We start from the raw sequence: 19,114 nt of genomic DNA on the forward strand, positions 1-19,114 counted from the left end.
AATATTCCTCCGCCCTTTCTTTCTCTCCTCGTCTTTTGGCTTAAATCCCCCCCTCAATCCCTTTCTCGTTCGTCTTGTTCTTTCGTTGCTCGGCTCCCTTTCGTTGTTCCTTCCCTCGCTTCCTTCCCAGTGTAGTCCCCCCCCCAGATAGCTGTTCTTACCGATGCATCACGTAGCTCTACCTGTTCAGCACCGGGACATGTCTCTAAAGCGCCCTCGAGACTGCTCAGTCGGTCGCCGTCCGTCCATGGCAAACAGCCCGGGGTTGGAGCTCGAGGCGGTCGTCATCGACCGGGACGCCATGCGGGCCATATCATCCAAACTTCGGCATCAGTCGCACACCTCTTATTCCCATACGACACCGATAGAGCTAGAAGCCAGCCATCGGCCGTGCAAACGACGCAAGCCCGCTTCGGCACCGTCGTCGAGCCAGGTTGCTATGCACGGGATACCGCCAGCAAGCCAGCCGCCGACACCGCTGTCGACGCTCTCGACCATCCCATCGTTATCCGCTCGGCCAGTCAGTGTCGTCGATCCGGCAGAGCTGACCATCTACTCGCTTTCGCACCTCTTCGCCGATGCCTGTGGATCGGACCCGTCGGCATACCCTGGCTCGGTGCCATGGCAAGAAAACTTTTGTGTCCGCTCACAGCGGCTGAAGAAGCTGCTTGTCCGGACCCGCTGCACACTTCCCCTTCTGATCATCTCGTTCTTCAACACATCGAAATTCGAGACTGCGCGGCAGTCGCTGACATCCCGCGGCCTCTCGGCGGGGCCATCAAGCTCGCTGAAAGACGTCTTGTCGCTGCACATCGATACAATCTTTGCCGTTTCGCTCATCGTGTCGCAAAAGTACCACCAAGACAACCGCTACTCGAACCGGACCTGGTCCACCTTGCTGAACATTGGCGACGTAGAGATACTCAACCGCTACGAACGGGGCTTCCTGGAGCTGATCGAGTGGAAGGTGCACATGAGCCAAGCCGAGTACACCACATGGTGCAATATCATCGGCCGCTTGCGTGCCGACTACGGCTGTCTGGTCAACAGCAGCCACAGCCCGAGCTTTACAGGGGCGCCTTTGACCCCAAATAGCGAGTGAACCGACGACTCAAGACATGTGAACTCTTTCCCAAACCCGTCCAAGAATTGCACAAGCCCAGATGTATGCCGAGCCTCGCTTTACTCTCCTTCCCCTCCTGGCATATTTGAATTTCGAGCCTTGGCGTGGTTTTAACCATCCCGGCTGCGGTTACAATTTGACAATTTCCCGCTGGACTCGTTGGTGGCGATTTTGATTTGCCACCGTGGCCTCTGAAGTCGCTGGGTCCCCCTTCCCCATCAATCTGCACCAACCGCAATCGCAGGCCATGGGCCAGCTTTCGATGACTCGACTGCCCCGTCGACATGCTTTCTGGACGCTCCCTGCCTCAAATTTTGGATAATATGACTAGGTGTCCCTGGCAATAAATCACACCGTTCTTCTGCCCTCGTCCTCGTCCGTCCTCTGTCTGTCTGTCCGTGGCCGGCTTTGGAATGGCGAGTTGGATCCTGGCGTTTCTGGTTTTCAATCAGGCCGCGCGACTGAGCGTCTGTGTCCCCACGGTGGGGATATGCGCTTTTTTTGCGCTAGTTGGTGCTGCAGAGCGCCCTCGGACATGCATGCAGTTCGGGTGGCGTGTGCGGGTGCCTGTCCAATTGCCTCGCCGCAAAGTTCATCTACAGCCGCACTGGTATCACCGGCTTGTAATTGGCTGGTGGCAAGGCGATGGGCATGCCGGCCGACAGCGCTTGTCCCGGCGCCTCGGTCGCTCGGTGGTATCCAAGATACCCAATTCCCCCTTCCGCCCACGGCTTGGCCCCGTGTGGAGGATGCGCCCACGATGGCATTAAGCCGAGACGGGTGTGGTGGCGAATGAAATCGATGCGATTTGCTCCGCCAAGGGGGAGGGAGGAACCGAGGAGCCGCAGTGCCCATTGCAGTGTATTTGTCAGACGGGCCAAACGACAGCGAGTAAGACTGATTCAAACACACTGGCCGCTTGCTTTGGCTGCTCGCCGCAGCGGCCGCTGGAAAAGCAGCCGAAGCAACAGGGGAGGGGCATGCGATTTCGCCAGAGCGAGGCACAGCCGCTTGTTTGGAGTGTCTGCCAGTCCGCCGACGTTTGTATCCAAGGGGTCAAGCAGCGGTGGCGGGATATTGCGTCTTGTCTGTCGACCGAGAGGCTGGCCAGACAGACAGACAGATAGACAGACGGAATGTACCCGCCAGCCGAGCTTCTCTCTGTTGCGGTTTCCCTCGGGTACGCTGGGGCCATGCCTCTTCTCCGGACCATCCGCCACCCACCAGCGAGCAGAGCCAAGGGGGTGGAGGCAACACCCAAACAGCCAGGGGGGGGGGGAGGCAAAACCCTCGCGGCAGCCCTGGCGCGACTGGTCGCAAAAGAAAAAATGTGCCTCGTCTCATGACCGGATTTGAAACCCACAGGCTTTGGGGAAAGAAAGAGGCCACGCCAGCGGATCACCGGGTCTCACCGGCTTGGCAAGGCTGTCCACCCGCGATACCGGCTCTCTGAAGGTTCTGGATTGGCCGGGCCGATGCCAGACGGCGCACCCTGGCCCCAGGCCATTCAGGCAAATTGCCCTTGGTTTCAGCTCCGAGCCGGACCAGTCGCACCCATCGGCTCGCACGTTCGCTCGCTGTTGCTGTTGCTGTTGGTTCATACAGCCGCTCTTGGCCGTGATCTGCTGCTCCCCCTGGAGCGCTGTATTGGATGGAGCTGTTGCTCGTCTGTCAGCAGCCGGCCGCCAGGGACACGCCCCCAAGCAAAGCAAAGCAAAGCAAAGCAGAGTCATGCAAGGCCAAGCCACCTCCACCGAGGGCTAAGCGTATCGCTGGACAATGACGGCGTTGAGCAGACCAGCGTCCTTCAGGGTTGCGCTTGCGTCCGTCAGCTGCTTGTTCGGGAAGGTCGTCATCAAGACATATCCGCGGGCAGCCTCGCCGGGCCGGGATCTAATTGAGGAGCCAGAGGAGCGCACATACGACAGCGCCACCAGAGCAGGAATCGTGGGAATGGGTTGCATGTTGCCCGAGGCGGCAGTGCGGATGTGCCACCATAGCCAGGAGCGTGAGAACCGAGTCGCGAATCAGGACAATGGGCACGGAGGCGGTGTTCTTCAGGGACCGACCCGTAATTCGTCGGGCTGTGTCGCAAAGTGACCGGGTTCCTTCGTTCCCACGAGCCTGATAATGCCGGTCGCTCTCGCTGATACCCTCCCTCCTCCGCTGACACATGGGCAACCAAAGCACACCACCGCCACTCGCTGAAACGAGCAATCCTCACCGGTTGATGAAGGCGCGGATATCGCCGACCGTGTGCGTGTGGTTGAACTTGGACACCAAGCTGCAGGACCAAGCAGAGGATGTCAGCCGGCGAGAGCAGCCAGGTCGGTTTCGTCAGTGCATTTGAGGGGGCATACCAAACCAGTCCCAAGGACGGGATCGATGGCCCGTGCTGATAACGCCATCGCCTGCACCTCGAATCGTGGTTCTTACCGTGTTCCATCCGCAAGCCGGAGCTGGATGCTGGTGACGGGCTGAGTGTTGTCCACGACCAGGTCTGGTCCGGCGGCTGCAGCAGTTGCTGACGCCGACCCCGATGGGAAGCCGCCAGGGAGGAAGCCCTCGCCCGACGCTGACGAACTCACGCCTCCAAGTCTCTGGCCGGCGCCACTGAATGCTTGGGTTGGCTTCTTGGGAGGAGGCGCATAGTTCTCGGAGCGGCGCTCGGCCACACGGAGCTCGACGGGCTGTCCGTAAGCAACGTTGAGGAATGACGTTGGGGCACGACTGAGCATTCAGAGACAACGAGACAAGGTCAGCGAGCTGCCTGAAAGCGCCGCGGCAACCTGGCTCACAGGGCCACAGGGCATGCGAATTCCAGCTCGGGTGAGAGGACCGATCGCCACTCACCCGCTTTGAATCGCCCGCAGGAACTCTTGGTTCTCGGGATCATCGTAGGATTTGAGCTCTCCATCGTCAATGCTGAAGCCATCCTTCCAGAAGGTGATTTTGCGCTCAACCTGAGGGAAGAAGGGGGAGGGAGTGCAGGCGCTCGGATCAGCTTCAAACGGTGACCGAGAGAGTGCGGCACGCAAGCAAAACCCAACCAAAGGCAGCGATGCCTCGCACCAGCTAAATCGAGTGTCGTTGGCGATGGCATCAAGTATCGGACAGTTTGCCTCGCAGCATCCACAGACACGACGACAGCAACTTCATACCCACTGTACCCACCGGCTTCATGCTGATTGCGGGGTTCTGGGGCGGGGTGCCGGCTCGGCGAGGGAGGCCGGAAGGACCCGCGGTAGGCGCCGGCTCTGCTTCGGTTCCGAGCCGGTGGCCTGGGAGCGCAGATATCAAGTGCGTAGGTTGGACATGGCAGATGGAATTTGGGCACCAGCGCGTCAGAAGTGCTCGTCGTGGAATCGCTCAACACCGCCAGTCTTCAATGGGGGCCCGCGGACCGACACCCACCTGCTCCGCCAAAGAAGCTCCTCTGCTCGGGGGGAGTTGGCTCGCGCTCGGCAATGGCCTCGGAGCCTCTGCGGCATTCCATGCAATGTGTGTGGAGGAGCGAAGGATTGGAAAGGTAAGTTCTCGATCGGCACTTGTGGGACAGACGGTGGCTGTCGGGAGCACACTTCCGCAAAGACATCCCATGCATTTCCAAAGAGCGTTCTGCGTGAGACTGTTTCGTACTCTTGGGCCTTTTTTAGGATGTTTTCGACCAAATCGGCGCCTTCCCTATTGGCTTTTTTCGAGGGAGCCTGCATCATGACGCCACTGCGAGCCATGGACGTCGAAGCATCGAGACAAAGCACAAGTGTCAGCAAACGTCACAGCCATCGCTGCTCGGCGACAGCCTGTCCGTCTCGATTCTCTCGTGCTTTGATTATTCACAAAGGTTCTTGCTGTGGAAGAAGGATGGGAGTTGATGTGCTTGGGATACCCACGATTTTTCACCCCCGGCAAAGTAGTTTTGGAGCTCGTCACGATCGCCGTCGTCCTCGCTGCTGTCCTGGTTGAGATCAGAAAAGGTTCTCAACTTGGAGCTTGGACCCGATCGAGACTTTTTCTGGCTATTGAGATAGGGAATGGGAGAGGAGGTGCGGCGATGTGGGGTTATGAGCGACTGTTTCACCAACCGCTGGTCGATGGCTCGATCGGCATTGTGCTCTCCATCATGCACGGCATGGTGGATGTTTACCTGGCCGAAAATTCCTGTCCAGAGGATCGGGCAGAGGCAGAGGCAGAGGCAGCCGGCTGGGGAATCGGGGCCGACGAAGACGACGAGGCGGTCGCAGCAGCGTGCTGATTGTTGTCCTGGTTCTCGAGGTATGCCAGCATGGCGGCCTACGATGCAGGACAGTCAGAGCATGTCAGCCACAGAGTCCTCGCGATTGATCATGAGCAGATTCCAGGCGTGCACAATGCAGGGCGGCGAGCAGCATTCGGACAGTGTCCCTCGGTTGTCGGGGTGGATGTCTGGCCGTGTTCAAAGCATGTCTGTCCTATGGGGTCTGATCGGTCAGCGTACATTCAGATCATCGCGGTTGGCATCGAGGTAGAACTCGGCTGGGAAAGATTTCCGTTGGTAGAGGCGGCCAAGAGTCGACCAAGAGGCGGCCAAGAGTCGACCAAGAGGCGGCCAAGAAGCCGACGGCGACGGGCAACGGAAGCGAATAGCAGCAGCGTGGTTGGGACAATGTTGGTGCCCAGACGATGGGGTAAAGCGCATCGAGTGATCACGGATAGGCAGTGGTCAGTATCGATCGACACACGAGTCGTCTGAGCTGCCTCTGGTGTCGAGCCATCCGCGGAGCCATCCGCTGGTCCGATCCGCTGGTCCGATCCAGGCCACCCCATCCCAGCGGATGGCATGATAGCCAGATGCGCGGAGCAAAAAGAGCCGATGTGAATGGCCGTCGTCCCTTTGGCAGCGAACGCAGCGTTCTATTTACCAACTTCGGGTGTGCAGCCGTTGATAGACACAAACTGGGCAATGGCTTGGTTGCGGTCCATGGTCGGCGAAGCAGAGCGAATGCAGATCCTGGCCGTGGCGACGTGGAGCTGATGGGAGCAGAGCCAAGAGCAGCCCAGCAAACCAGCAAACAGCAAGGGTCAGGGCCGACTCGAACCGGCGGCTCCAGCCAGATCTCAGTCATCCCGGCATTGCCTGTTTTGGCGGGTCAGTGTTGCTGGGCCTGTCGCTCGCTCTTGCTTCCGTCTGCCGCGACAGACCTCCTCCCGATCCCGAGCCCCTGGGCGACTGCCGAGTGCCAACTGCCGACAATGTAAGTGCCGCGCGGCTGGGTGTTTCAGGCCGCAGATGTGTGATGCATGAACGGCGTGCTGTTGTCCGTCGCAGGCAGCACCAACGCAGCTCGGTGCGTGCACAAGGACCTGCACCCACATAGATTTGGCTTGAGCTTGAGCTTGAGCTTGAGCTTGGGTCCTATCCGAGCGAATGGCTTAGGGTCGCTTGCCTGTCCGCTAATCGGTTGCACACAACGATCGCTGGTGGAAACGAATGCGTCGACTGCTCGAACCGGCGGCATCAAAATCATCTGAATTGCGGGACCCTTGGCCACGGCGCTCTTGACGCCCATGCGACAGGGGCAACAACCAATCGACTTTTGGAGGATCAAGCCGGGGATACCATGTGCTGAAGGTACTGAGCTCCGTCTCGTCCCTATCTGGAATATAGTGTCGATGGTATCGGCCATGGGCGATCCATGTCAGCCAGTGACGGCGGATCAACCAACCGATGATGGCCAGTACTTTCACCCGCACAACCGCCGATACCCGGCTCTTCGCCGCATCCCGGAGAGGCCGACTGAACCATCCTCTCGCCATGCAGGTCGTCGAAGGCAGCCCCGCCGACATTGCCGGGCTGGAGCCCTACTTTGACTTTATTATGGGTGTCAACGGAAAGTACGTTCATCCGTCGAGCGATCCCCAGCGCAGAGTGGAACCACACAAGCTGGGCCGCTGCATGTGCGAGCCAATGTGCCCGGACGATGTGCCTAACTGTTCTGTGATCCTGTGCTCTCCTCGCTTCCCTGTGTGCCTTCTTCGGTATCCTCCGTACTGGACTTCTGCTTTGCTTCCATGCTCGGTATGCACCGCCTGTCTCTTGGTGCCTATTGGCAATTGCCAGGCGACTGGTAAGCTCAACCGGGAGCCTATGTCGTCGATGATATGCACAGTCTCGTTCAGGAGCTTGGATCGCGCAACGTCCCGGCCAGGATGCTCCCGTTTAGAGTTCGGGTACTTTGTCCGAGAGGGCGGTTCGCGAACCGCTCGAATTCCAAATAACGATACGGATGCGATGCAAACTCCCTGTTTCGATTCATAGGACACAGAAGGACCAACGCTGTTGAGCCAGGTTTCGCAGAGCCTGGGCAGGGCCGTCTCCCTGGATGTGTACAGCAGCAAGCTGCATTCGATCCGAGGTTTGTGTTGGGCACAGCATTTGGGGCCCTTGGGCAAGCGCAGAATGGGGGGAGCACGCCACTTGACTGAAGCTATGCAGCGGCCGTGTCGGAATGACGGCTGCTGGCGAGCGGTTGTTATGGGACATGAGTTTCTGTGCGCAACCAACATTCGCTCACCCCCGATGCTCGTTTGTGGCGGCTGTTCACAGAGGTCAAGATTGTGCCCTCCAACACGTGGTCGTATCCGGAGGATGGCCTGGTGGGCTGCCACCTGAGGTTTTGTGATTTCGAAGGCATCGCGGATCATGTGTGGCACGTTTTGGTAAGGTCTCGATGCGGCACCATGCTCAGAGCAGCTGTCTCGCATAATATCTAGCCTGTTGCCCACGCGACTTGAGTTCGCTGGATCGCCACGACGGGCTGTATGGGAGGATCAGAGTGTGCAGCAGCATGCAATGGTGTGCAGTGGTATCGATTGTGCGTGGCGGTCGCAGATGCGCTGATTGGACTAAATTGTCCACAGCAGCAGCACCTCCTGATAGTTGTCCCTTCGTATTTCCCAAAACGCAACCACATTCCAGGACATGTAAGTTGGATTTCAGTGAACATCGATGCGACTAAGGCTTCTCTCGTTGACGAAGCCGCCCAGGGAGCAACGTTTGAGATTGTCGCAGCGCCTGTACGGCGCTCGAGCACTGAGGCACTCATGAAGCTGTTCCTGGTATCGCACCAGAAGAGCTGCATAGAATGAACCGGCGATTCTGATCTCCACACGACTGGTTTGCTGGCAGCCACCCTGACTCGCCTGCTGAGGTCGCCGGACTCAAGGCCCAGACGGACTATATCATTGGTACACCGCACTTTACCCTGCGCGAGCCGGATGACTTGTATCTGATGATCCAGAAGAATCTCGGCATCCCCTTGCGCCTGTACGTTTACAACTCGGAGCTCGATTCGATCCGGGAGGTTATTCTTGCGCCGACTCAAGGTGAGCACGCGATTGAGAGGATACGGTGCCGATGCTGTGTTTTGAGTCCGGTGGGCCACAGGTTCGTGCCGACGAAGCGCGACCGGAAGGCGATGCTGACTCTGCGATCGCTGCCCCACATGTGATTTCCAAAAGGACCCAACGGGGCGGGCAGGTAAGCACGTGTGTGCGAGCATGACTGCTGATTTCATATCAAGACGGCGGTGTCGACGTCAATGCCGATTAAGGACGAGCAACAGGCGTCGCGCTTTCGGCACCGCCGTGGCATCCAGGAGTAAATCCTTGCGCTTGTGGCTCCATGGATAGAGACTGACTTTGAACTTGAATGGCATCTGGGGGGTGGGCGCAAGTAGCCTTGGATGCGACATTGGATATGGATTCCTGCATCGGATCCAGCTCCACGGCCAAACGGGCAAGAAGGATAGCTTGGAGCATATGCTTGGGGACTATGTGCGCGAGCACCACCAACACTCTGCTCAACCGACGGGCGCTGATCACGACCACGGCCATGATCACCACGACCACGATCATCACGACCACGATCATCACCATGACCATGACCATGACCACGACCATGACCATGAACACCATGATCACGATCACGATCACCACCACGATCACGATCACCACCACGGCCATGACCACGACCACGACCATGATCACAATCACGGCCATGATCATGGCCATCCTCACGATCACGTCGACGGACACCACGAATCCCATCCAATGTATCTCGAAAACGAGGCTGCGTTGCTGGCCTACGAATCCCACGCCGCAAACTCCAGCGGGCTCTTGCGGGCCATCGACTACCAGTCTCAGCCGTCACCGGCTCTCTCGGCGGCCCAGCCGCTGCCGCACATTGAAGCTGGCGTTCCGGTTTCCACCCAGGAATCGACCAAGCCGCTGCTGGACCAGTCGCCATCGGCCGATCTGCATACCGATTTGGCATCCGCCCCGCCAATGACCCGCGGGTACGGTAGCGGATCTGGTCTGCCCAGACACCCGCAAGCATACCATTCGGCAAGCATTGCGACGGCGTCATCGCTGCCACCGGCCATCGCCGGTCCAGCGGCGCACCCGGGACGGTCGCCCCAACTTTCGGCGGCGGCGGCGGCGGTGGGCAACTCTACTCACTTTTTCGACGAGCTCTCGGGGCTTGCGACGGGTGCTCCCGCTGCCAGCAACGGCACAGCGAGAGTCCCTGGAGCGGCATACCATCCTCATCCTCACCCTTCGCCTCCGACAGCGGCGCTGTCCCCGTCGATGGGTGTGGGAGGCCTGGTCATGTCACGGACCCTCTCCAACACCTCAAGTGCCTCCAGGAAAGTGCACGATCCTCAAGACTTGGCGCCGGCCTCGGAGCTGTTCAAGTGAGGCCATGCAAGATCGATGGCCTCTGCCGCGGAACCGGTTATCGATCAGGGGCCTCGCCACCCAGATAAGCGTAACTCTCGGCCAGGAAGGCGGATGGTGGTGGTCGAATGCAGCAGCTACAAAATGAAAGAGAGCCACCATGCATTATTTGCCTCCGCTGTTTGCTCTTTTCTGTGCACACGCCATTGCGCCATGTCGATACACGGGTGCGTGTGTTCCCAGGGGGCTGATTGCGACCAAGAGGGCCTTGAGACATCCTGCGAGTCGGCCATCACACCGAACGACGCTGCCTCTTTGGGAAGGGAGGGGGACAGAGACACCCTGGACAGACACCCTGGACAGACACCCTGGACAGACACAGCCCGCACAAAATTGTGGTGGCAACGCAGGCCCGGGCCAGAACGGCGCTCCACTCGAGACTGGTCACGCGCGAACCAGGTGGGCGGGTGTGGACAGGGACCGCCAAGGAGGGGGAGGCGATGACGCTCACAGGCGAACCACTTGAGGCCGAGCGGATGCAGGACGCGAGCCAGAGACAACAGGCAGACCGGAGGCGCAGACGCCTGCAGGGGAGGTGAAGGAGAAGGGATCCGTGCGAAGGCGGGGTGCGGTGCTGACCACGCCGGCTGCGTGGACTGGGCGCTCCGCCAGATGCGCCAGCCACGGCACCGGCTCCGTCTCGATGCGCCAAGCACCCGCTTCTCTCTGGAGGAAGACTGGAGGCTCGCGATTCAGGCGCCCGCATGCCGGTTCCAGATGCCGGTGTACTCTGGTTCTCATCGACCACCAACCCGCACAGCACCGCGTCCTTCGCTGGGAATCGCCTCCGGGAAAATGCCTCTGGCGAGCCCCAAGCAGATCTACCGGCAAGAGGGCCCGTGCCAAGGGCTTTTCTTGGAACAGGCCCGTAACGCGCCCGGCGACCGCCACCGCTGTGGCGCGGACGCACAGCCGTCAAGCATTGGCCGCCTCCGGATTACGTCAGCAGGAGGAGCGTTTTTTTCTTTGGGCGGCGCGGCTTGTTGGCTGCGGCAAGGGCGTGGGTCTCGGCGCGTTGTGCAGTGCCGTTGCTGTTGTTGTTGTTGTTCTTGTTGGTGCTGGGGAGGACAGCACAACAGCACAACAGCACAACACCGGCTGCGTGTGTCGATTGGCACTGCCGGCTGCCTGCTGGTGCTGCTGCTCCTTGCTCTGTTGGCCGGCATCACGCCGCTTGGTTGGGATGCGCTTGTTGGCAACCCTGTCTCGGCAGCAGTGTCTGCGCTGTCTCTGTGTGCTCCGGAACACAGTTCCCACCCGCATCCGCCCGTCTCGCCCGCACCTCGCCTGCACCTCGCTCCCGCGGCGCAGCCACTCTGCAGCTGGCGCGCCGCACTCTTGCTGTGGCCGCGGGTCCTCGCTGCGCTCTCGCACTGCTCTCGCTGGGGCTATTTCTGGCCCGGTCTGTTATTTGTCACCTCGCCCGAGCCTCTGAGTTCTCTTGAGTTCTCCCACAGCCCTGCTACTTAAGCCTGTCTCGGTCCCCGCTCAGCCTTTCCCTTTTCGCATCGGTCCATCGACCTTCTGGCCTCCGTGTTCACAACTCGACTTTACCCCCATCTGACCGTGCCCATCGCCTTCTCTCTCTCCCTCCCTCGCCGTCTACTCGACCCTATCAGGAGGATCTCCGTCTCGTCCATAGCTCGTCGGATCCTCCAACTCCCGCCCAGTCTCCTGTCCAATCCGCGGCGCTATTGCCGGCATCGCTCCAAGCCCAAAGGATCTCCCAGTCGCAAAGTGCTCACCCGCATCCACCGCACCTCCAGGCATCTCCAGCCACTCCCAGGCACCCCCCATCTCCCGCAACAATGCCCCACACCAGCCAGTCTGGAAACGACTCTCTGCAGCCGCTGCCCCATCGAACCCCGTCGATGCTTCTGCGGCACGCTCGATCTCACTCGCACGATTTCATCTCGGTGATGAAGGCCCAGCCCCAGTCGCTGCAGAGCCAAAGCCAGCCCCAAAGCCAGACCCAACAGCCTCAGCAACAGCAGCCGCAACTGCGATCCATCTATGACAACTATACCTTCCCTTCGCAGGCTTCGCAGACACCGCAGCAGCCGCAGGCGTCGTCTCCCCCATCACTATACCAGCAGCAAAACCACTCCACCCCAACCCTGCCCTCGTCCTCCTCCGTCAGCGTCGGCCGACAGTCTCCCGCACGAGGCCACCACAGAGCCCAGTCGGTCTCGTCCTCGTCGCCTCCTCCTGCTGCTCCCGTGACCATGACCAACACCATCCATGTGGCCTACCGCCCAGGCATCACCGACCGTGGCGATCTCTTTGTCCATTTCCGAACCTATCCCGAGTTCAAGCTGATGGCCTTCTACGACCACTGTAAGTCTCTCTGTCGCCTGTTTGTGTCGACTGCTGCAGGTCGATCTGTCTCCACGAGCCCGCCCTCGGCTGCTGCTGCATTCGCATCGTCTCCCTTGTCCCCCCCGTCGTGGCTGTCTTGCCGTGGCTGTCTTGCCCTCCACGTCATTGGCTGCGCCGGCACAGGCTTTGCATGTGCTTGACCCCACCGGTCCATCTACCGCCTCCCTCGTCTGCCACCGACTCGGCCTTTAATCACCCCATCGCTGTCCTATTACTTGCCCCTTCTCCAATCGCCTCTCCCATGTCGGCACGCGCCACCATCACCACTGCTCTGCCTCGCCAGACTGCTTTGTGCGCTTCGAGTCTCCCGAAGGCGCCGCCAGCGCCCTCTCGAGACCCTACCCCAACGGCATCGTCAACTTTGACATGGCCAAGCAGAACTACGAAGTGCCCTATCCACAGCCCGACGACGATCCCATCACCTGCTGCACCCTGCACATTACCCATCTGCCGACCAACTACTCCAAAGAGGAGATGACCAAGATCTTTAAGGTGTTCAGCGGGTATGCACGGCGTCTCGCTTTCTGCGTCGTTTGCTTGTTGCATTGCTTGTTGCATTGCCTGTTACTTCGTTTGTTGCATTGCTTGTTGTTCTCTATCCATCTGCCTGTCGTCACAGTCTGACTCTTCTGTCACCGTTCATACAGATTCCTCAGCGTCCACTTTTATGGCAAGTACGGCTACGCCTACTTTGACGAAGACAGCAACGCTGCCGCCGCGCGCAACATCCTGCGTGCCCAGACCAACCTTGTCGTGAGCTTCGCCAAGAATGCCGTCAAGCCCGCCGTCGACGCCGCAGACCACTCGGACGACCTTCTCGCCAAAACAGCCGTCTCTACCATCGCACCCTTCTCTGTCGCTCCTCCCTCTGTCACTAACCACCAAGCCCCCATCCAGTCCTACCAGCAGTCGTTCTTGTCGGCGCCTTTCCAGCGTAGCGTGCACCTGGGCCATCATCGCCGCGCCTCAGCCGCCGATGTCGAGCACCAGTCGTTCATGAACCCGCCTTTCCGAAAGGAGTCGCCTCTGCCCAGTGGCGAGCCTCAGAAGGTCATGCAGCGATGGGGCCACCAGCGCAAGGTGTCCTCGATCGAGCTTGGCCAGCACAACAACCCGCCTGTGCCCACCATGCCCTGGGGCCGATCTGCCTCGTACATGAACTCCCGCCTCAGCAACGAGGACCGGCTCTGGCAGCCCATGTCTTCGGCGGCGCACCCGAGCGTCGCCTTTGATCCGGACGAAGGCGCCGATATTCTGCAGGAGGTCTCCAAGGTGCACGACCGCCGCAACAACAGCATGATGGACCCCCTCCTGGGCGGCCGCATCCCCGCTCCCGCTGCGGCCAACCGATATCCCTATGTCGACGGCGACGTGTCCTCGCTCGTCGATAGCCTCTCCCCCCTGACGCTTTCTGAGTCCAACACCCCGCGAACCTCGCCTCACCTGCGCCACATGCAGCAGCCGCAGCCCTCCCAGCGGCCCTTTGCCGTGCCCGGCCCCATCGTCTCTCTGTCGCCTCCCCACTCTGACTCTCGATCTGCGCTCTCGTGGACTGCCTCGTCGAGCGGTCTGCAGGCTCCCGAGCCGCTGCCCCGCGAGCTCGCCTTTCAGCAGGAGCTCTCGCGCGTCTTCCAGGCGAACCAGTCGTCCATGTTCAGCCACGACATTGGCTTTGCTCCTGATGCTCCGATCATCATGGGCGCTGCCGCCGTCAGCGGATCTCCCGGATACTCGAGCCGACCGTCCAACCCGGCCTCGATGGGCCTCGGCGGCCTGACCTTCCGCCCAGACGACTTCGACTATGTGCCGCCGGTCAACCAGGACCCGATCATCTCGAGCGGACCCAAGTGGTCCTTTGACCTGCCCCGAGATCACATCCCCGCCACCAGCTCGGACTGGACGCCGCTGAGCTCCCGTGCCCAGCTGGACTTTGGTCTGAATTGAACCCAGCCAACCGAATGGCGTTGACTGAATCCGGCGGCTGGCTCGGGCGATGCAACCGGCTGCCAGAGTGGTCTGGGACTCGCCTCCCCCTCCCTCTCTTGCTCCTCCATCTTGTGCTCAGTGTGTGTGCGCGAATCTTGCGCCTTTCGCCTATTTAATCATTATCCTGTTGTACTCTTCCCGTGGCAAGCCTCCCCGGCTGCCCTGCACTCTGTTTGCCCGTCTGGCATAATTTGCCTGCTTCTCACTCGCGTATTCCTCCCTGTTTTCCGGCTCCTCTTTCCTCTCTTCCTCTCTCCCTCTCTTACTTCCTCTGCTCTCGTGTTTCTCATGTGCTCTCATGCGCTTGCTCCTGCCTCTCCTTCTCCCAAATCCAAAAAAAAGAAAAGAACGGAATATCCACCTTCTCAGCCCAATCCAGAACCTCACTGCAGCTGCACTGGCCCCTCCACTTTACCTCACTCTGCTGTTACAGCTCTTCGGGAGAAAGAGAGGAAGAATCTCAACGCCGCCCCGAGATTCCTGGAATCGCTGCCGCGCAATACGAAGCTCATCCATCGATCTCAGCGGCCGTTGTTCGATTCATCATCCCACCACCAGCATTACTGTTTTGGGCAGCATGATCTTGAATATACGAGGGCGATCCACATGAGACGATCTGCTTGGACACTGCGACGGTGCTATCTTGTGGGGGGGGGGTGGATGGCCGCTTCGTGAGCCGCCTCCGTATCGTCCATGAGTCGTTTTCATGTCATCCATGAGTCGTCTCCACATTGTGCATGCGCCGTCATTCCCTGCCCTGGCTTGGCTGCGCCTTTGCTGTCCCGCATCCGACACCAGACATTGCCGCCCTGGATGTGTGCTGCTGTCCCATGCCGCCGCATTGCTCTGATATATAGCCGATGACCATTTGCTGCCATCTTCCCGCCCCCCACAGCAGACCAAACGTCATGAACATGGCGTCCGTATCCATCGTCACCCCCAGCCCTGGCGGTCGCATCTACCAGAACTACGATGTCGATCTCGAGGGCGCCATGAGGCAGCTCTCCGACATTGGCATCGCCGTCATCCCCAACGTCCTCAGTCCCGAAGAATGCGAATCGCTGCGGGCCCAGACCTGGAGGGGACTCAAGCACATCACTCGCAACGAGTTCGACCATGAAAATGCCAGCACTTGGTCTCAGTACCGCAGCATTCTCAAGCCCTTCAAAGACATGCTGCTGCACCGAGGCGATATCGGCCACCTGCAGTCGCTGTGGGACGTCCGCCAGCACCCCAACGTCGTCCAGGCCTTCTCCCGCCTGTGGTCCACGCCCCCGGCCGATCTCATCTGCTCGTTCGATGGGCTGTCGGTGCACCTGCCGCTCCCGACCGACATGCAGGAGGATGCCAAAGGCGAGGAAGCCACCCGAGTCCCAGGCAAAGGACTCCATGTCGACCAAGGCCGCACCAAGCCAGGCTTTCAGTGTATCCAGGGTCTGGTCACCCTGTATGATGTGCACCATGGCGACTCGTCGCTGCATCTCATCGAGAGCTCGCATCTCCACTACGACGACTACTTCAAGCAATACCCATTCCGGAACGACAACGACTTTGTCTTTATCGATCACCCCGAGTTCCACCTGAACCGCGGCTGCCGCGAGACTTTTGTCCAGGCCGCTGCCGGCTCGCTGGTCCTGTGGGATTCCAGGCTCGTCCATGAGGGCGGCTCGGTGCTGCCCCAGAGCCTGCGAGCGATGCCCAGCAACCCTCGCATGGTCTTCTATGTCTGCATGGTGCCGCGCGAGCGGGCCTCGCAAACGGATCTCCAGAAGCGCATCGAGGCTTTCAAGAATCTGCAGACAACCTCGCACTATCCGGTACCTGTTCGCAGCTTTGGTCCTCCACGCAGCCACAGGAGCTTGAATCCGGTGCGGCGGCCGCTCTTGACACCGCAGGGCAGACGGCTCATTGGTTTCGACGAGTGAGTTGGGGTAGGCGTGGAGCTTGGGCGGCGAGGCTCTCGGGACCGCCGATTTTCGGGAATACGGAACCGACTGGAATATATTGCATGTGGATCGAAAGTAGTCCTGATCTGCAATTCTACACCCGTCCATCGCTCATGGAAGGGGGGGGAGATGGGCAGCCAATTCCGAACACTGTCAGCACTCGACAACTGCCAGTCCGGTTTCGCCGCTGATTCGATCGATTGTCGGGCTCTGAAAGTACTCGACTGGCTCGACCGACCACCAGAGCGCAAATGTTTGCCAGCCTCGCTGTTGTCGGGGGGGGGGAGGAGTGCGGCCCCTCTGTCTGCAGAGTTTGAGCCGACTCGACTCGGTGCTGGGCTTGCCCTCTCCACGATGGCTGGTCTGCTTCCGCGAGATCCTGGCACCCGCAAACATTTGCTCCAGCGATCTACAACAGATGTGCTCAGCCCCTCTCCCGCCTGCTAGTGTGCGAACGAGGCTCGACCGACCCCCATTGCTCTTCACTTGCCCGGCCTGAGCGGCGGTGGCATGCTTCAAAGTGTGCATCGTTGCCACCTCCAAACCCAGGCACAAGCCCCTCCCGCCTGGCTTGTTCATCTCAGACGCTTGGACCACTATCCCAGCACCGACATCCGTGATATCATACCTCTTTGCACAAGCATCCTATTCGCCTGCCGTCTTCCTTCCGCCTCCCTTCCTCCACACACACATCGGCTGCCACTTGCCTGCTCCGCTGCGATGGCGCCCTCGACATCTGCACCGACCACAGCCGCCAGTACTCCAAGCCCATCCAAGTCAAGCAATTCCCACGACGACCACCTGCACTTGAACTACCGCCGGTCGCATGCACCCTTCAACCACACCAGCCGCAAGCAGCTCTCGCCCAAGCGATCGGTGCCGTCGTCGATGCTGTCCGACAAGGAACGCAACAAGATTGTCCGGCTCGATGTGTACGAAAAGTTCCTCAACAACCCGGCCATCCTGCTCTACAACCTCGACTACCGTAAGCGCGCGCTCGAGGCCGTCCAGCGGGAACAGGACCAGCTCAAGGATGCCGACATGATCTTGAAGGAGACCGAAAAGACTCGTGGCGGCGGTCGTCGACAGCGAGGACGCCCGGGCAACGCACGAGGTTTGTCGCTGGGAGAAGGATGGGTGGATGAGGAAGAGAGAAAATGACAGAGAGCAAAGCGTTGTCCATGTCGCTAGCCGCTGGACAGCCCTCTGATGCTGCTGTCAGTACCGGGTTGCCAAGTACTTGTGTTGACTCAAGATGCCTGCAGGTCGATTCGCCCTCCCCTCTTGCGCAGTGATACTCGACGATATCGCATCGCTGAATTGACCACTCTGCTAACATTCACCGCTCACTCCCAATGGCCGCCGATGGTTCTCACGCCGTCTTCCAGCCCGGGCTCCCTTCGAAATCACCGAGCTGACCGAGGGATTCGCCGAGCTGTCTTCCGACGAAGTAGCCTTCTGCACCAGCATCTCGCTCAACCCCCGAACGTACATCAAGGGCAAGAAGGCCCTCATTCTGGAATACGAAACCCGCGGCCCATTCAAGAAGAAGGACGCTCATCGGGTGTGTCGCATCGATGCCAACAAGAGTGGCAAGCTCTACGACTGGATTATCAAGCAGGGTTGGATGTGACCAGAGCACAGCGGCGTTGGCTCTTGCGAATGTGGTGCGAGCCTGTATTGGCAGCCGTGCGGACACAGAGTGGTCAAAGACCGACTCGGGCAGGACAGTCATTACGCCGTGGATAGAGGGATTTGGAACCCGCCGCTGTTGCTGGAAGGAGCGAGAAACAGATAGACACATGAACAGTCCTCAAGACAGCCGTCGGGGAAGTGTGGAATAAAGAGCGGAATAATAAACGAGCTAGCTGCAACCGAGCCAAGCGGCAGACAGGGTGGATCGGAGAAAAGAAAGGAAGCCGGGGAAAAAGGAAACGAGAAGACAAACTGGAGGTAGCAACGGGCAAAGCGGACGAGAAACGGCCTGTGACGGCCTGTGATGGTCTGTGATGGTCTGTGATGGCCTGTTTCGACACACGTCCATTATGCCGCTCTTGCGCATGGAGTATATACAGGCGGAGGGGCGGCGGTGCCAGTAGAGCGTGCGAACTCAAGCATGGTCGTGTCCAAGAACAGGCCAAGAGATATCTGCGACTGCCACAGAGTCAGATGCGTCCGCTGTCGAGGAGAGCAGGGTGTCCAAAGCAATCTGCAGTTGCAGGGTCCTTGGGGCGAGTGAGAACACCGCTGCCGTTTCGCACCTCTATCGAAGCGCCACCTTGGATTTGGGCTCCAGAACGAGAGTGGGCTTGCACAGGTCCTCCTTTTCAACATTTGCGCCATAGGCGGTGGAGTAGTGGTGAGACGACTGGCTGTCATCGTCGTTCTCGCCGGCGCCCTCTGGCAGCGTCGGTGTCGATGGATGCGATGGATGCGACGTCGCTCCTAGATTGCCGGATGGCGAGGGCGACGGTGTCAGCCGCAGAAAGGCGGTGTATCGATAGATTCCGGCCAGGATGGCGTTGTTGGAGCCGTGCGGTGAGTTGGCTGCCGACGCAACCGCTGCCCTGACTCCCGCGGGCTCGACGAGCTCGGTTGTGTGGGGGAAAGCCGACTTCCATTCGGGATCCAGAAACAAAGGCGAGCAGTCTCTTGTCTGCTCCGCCGGTGCCAGGTAAACCTGGGAAACAGCCCACCATGGAGTTCAGAGGAATTGGACGGTTAGCAAAGGTAACCACAGCTCCATGGACAGCGATTGAGGGTACGGGATAGCGATGGGACCATTACCTCGCGATCCACGAGCGTGGCCGAGGTGATGACTATGTACAAGAACTCGACGAGTCTCCAGGCGATTCGGCCAATCGTGGAGCCAACAATGTCGCTGTCCTGAATGACACCAAGG

The 19,114-nt window shown here is 59.7% G+C and overlaps 6 protein-coding genes across 6 annotated transcripts; 5 read left to right on the forward strand and 1 right to left on the reverse strand.

Annotated features, from left to right (window-relative positions):
- Nucleotides 1–247: 247 nt before the first annotated feature.
- BJ171DRAFT_577073 (uncharacterized protein) lies at nucleotides 248–1,102 on the forward strand (the record flags this gene model as incomplete). Its single annotated transcript, XM_053113786.1, has 1 exon — nucleotides 248–1,102. The coding sequence occupies one exon, from the start codon at nucleotides 248–250 to the stop codon at nucleotides 1,100–1,102; it is 855 nt and encodes a 284-aa protein (XP_052971540.1).
- A 1,613-nt stretch (nucleotides 1,103–2,715) lies between these two features.
- On the reverse strand, nucleotides 2,716–6,204 carry BJ171DRAFT_487088 (uncharacterized protein). Its single transcript, XM_053109250.1, has 11 exons — nucleotides 6,025–6,204; nucleotides 5,601–5,638; nucleotides 5,271–5,416; nucleotides 5,017–5,142; nucleotides 4,763–4,846; nucleotides 4,538–4,605; nucleotides 4,298–4,404; nucleotides 3,977–4,086; nucleotides 3,560–3,853; nucleotides 3,348–3,407; nucleotides 2,716–3,016 (listed from the first exon to the last, which is right to left on the reverse strand). The coding sequence occupies exons 1-11, from the start codon at nucleotides 6,083–6,085 to the stop codon at nucleotides 2,884–2,886; spliced, it is 1,227 nt and encodes a 408-aa protein (XP_052971541.1). The 5' UTR covers nucleotides 6,086–6,204; the 3' UTR covers nucleotides 2,716–2,883.
- An 83-nt stretch (nucleotides 6,205–6,287) lies between these two features.
- On the forward strand, nucleotides 6,288–10,109 carry BJ171DRAFT_487092 (GRASP55/65 PDZ-like domain-containing protein). The gene is made up of 8 exons (XM_053109251.1): nucleotides 6,288–6,357; nucleotides 6,404–6,450; nucleotides 6,680–6,734; nucleotides 6,924–7,001; nucleotides 7,422–7,518; nucleotides 7,710–7,822; nucleotides 8,314–8,513; nucleotides 8,842–10,109. The coding sequence occupies exons 2-8, from the start codon at nucleotides 6,404–6,406 to the stop codon at nucleotides 9,860–9,862; spliced, it is 1,611 nt and encodes a 536-aa protein (XP_052971542.1). The 5' UTR covers nucleotides 6,288–6,357; the 3' UTR covers nucleotides 9,863–10,109.
- Nucleotides 10,110–12,483: 2,374 nt separating this feature from the next.
- Nucleotides 12,484–14,389, forward strand: BJ171DRAFT_118026 (uncharacterized protein). The gene is made up of 2 exons (XM_053105520.1): nucleotides 12,484–12,783; nucleotides 12,928–14,389. The coding sequence occupies exons 1-2, from the start codon at nucleotides 12,647–12,649 to the stop codon at nucleotides 14,222–14,224; spliced, it is 1,434 nt and encodes a 477-aa protein (XP_052971543.1). The 5' UTR covers nucleotides 12,484–12,646; the 3' UTR covers nucleotides 14,225–14,389.
- An 869-nt stretch (nucleotides 14,390–15,258) lies between these two features.
- BJ171DRAFT_454429 (uncharacterized protein) lies at nucleotides 15,259–16,191 on the forward strand (the record flags this gene model as incomplete). The annotated part of the gene is made up of 1 exon (XM_053108250.1): nucleotides 15,259–16,191. One exon carries the CDS (start codon nucleotides 15,259–15,261, stop codon nucleotides 16,189–16,191), a length of 933 nt encoding a protein of 310 aa, XP_052971544.1.
- Nucleotides 16,192–16,932: 741 nt separating this feature from the next.
- On the forward strand, nucleotides 16,933–18,245 carry BJ171DRAFT_620920 (uncharacterized protein; the record flags this gene model as incomplete). Its single annotated transcript, XM_053115422.1, has 2 exons — nucleotides 16,933–17,326; nucleotides 17,601–18,245. The coding sequence occupies 2 exons, from the start codon at nucleotides 16,933–16,935 to the stop codon at nucleotides 17,843–17,845; spliced, it is 639 nt and encodes a 212-aa protein (XP_052971545.1). The 3' UTR covers nucleotides 17,846–18,245.
- Nucleotides 18,246–19,114: the final 869 nt, after the last annotated feature.

This window comes from Polychytrium aggregatum (assembly GCF_025602895.1).
Source record: "Polychytrium aggregatum strain JEL109 chromosome Unknown BJ171scaffold_2, whole genome shotgun sequence".
In the NCBI taxonomy this organism is placed as follows: domain Eukaryota; kingdom Fungi; phylum Chytridiomycota; class Chytridiomycetes; order Polychytriales; genus Polychytrium; species Polychytrium aggregatum.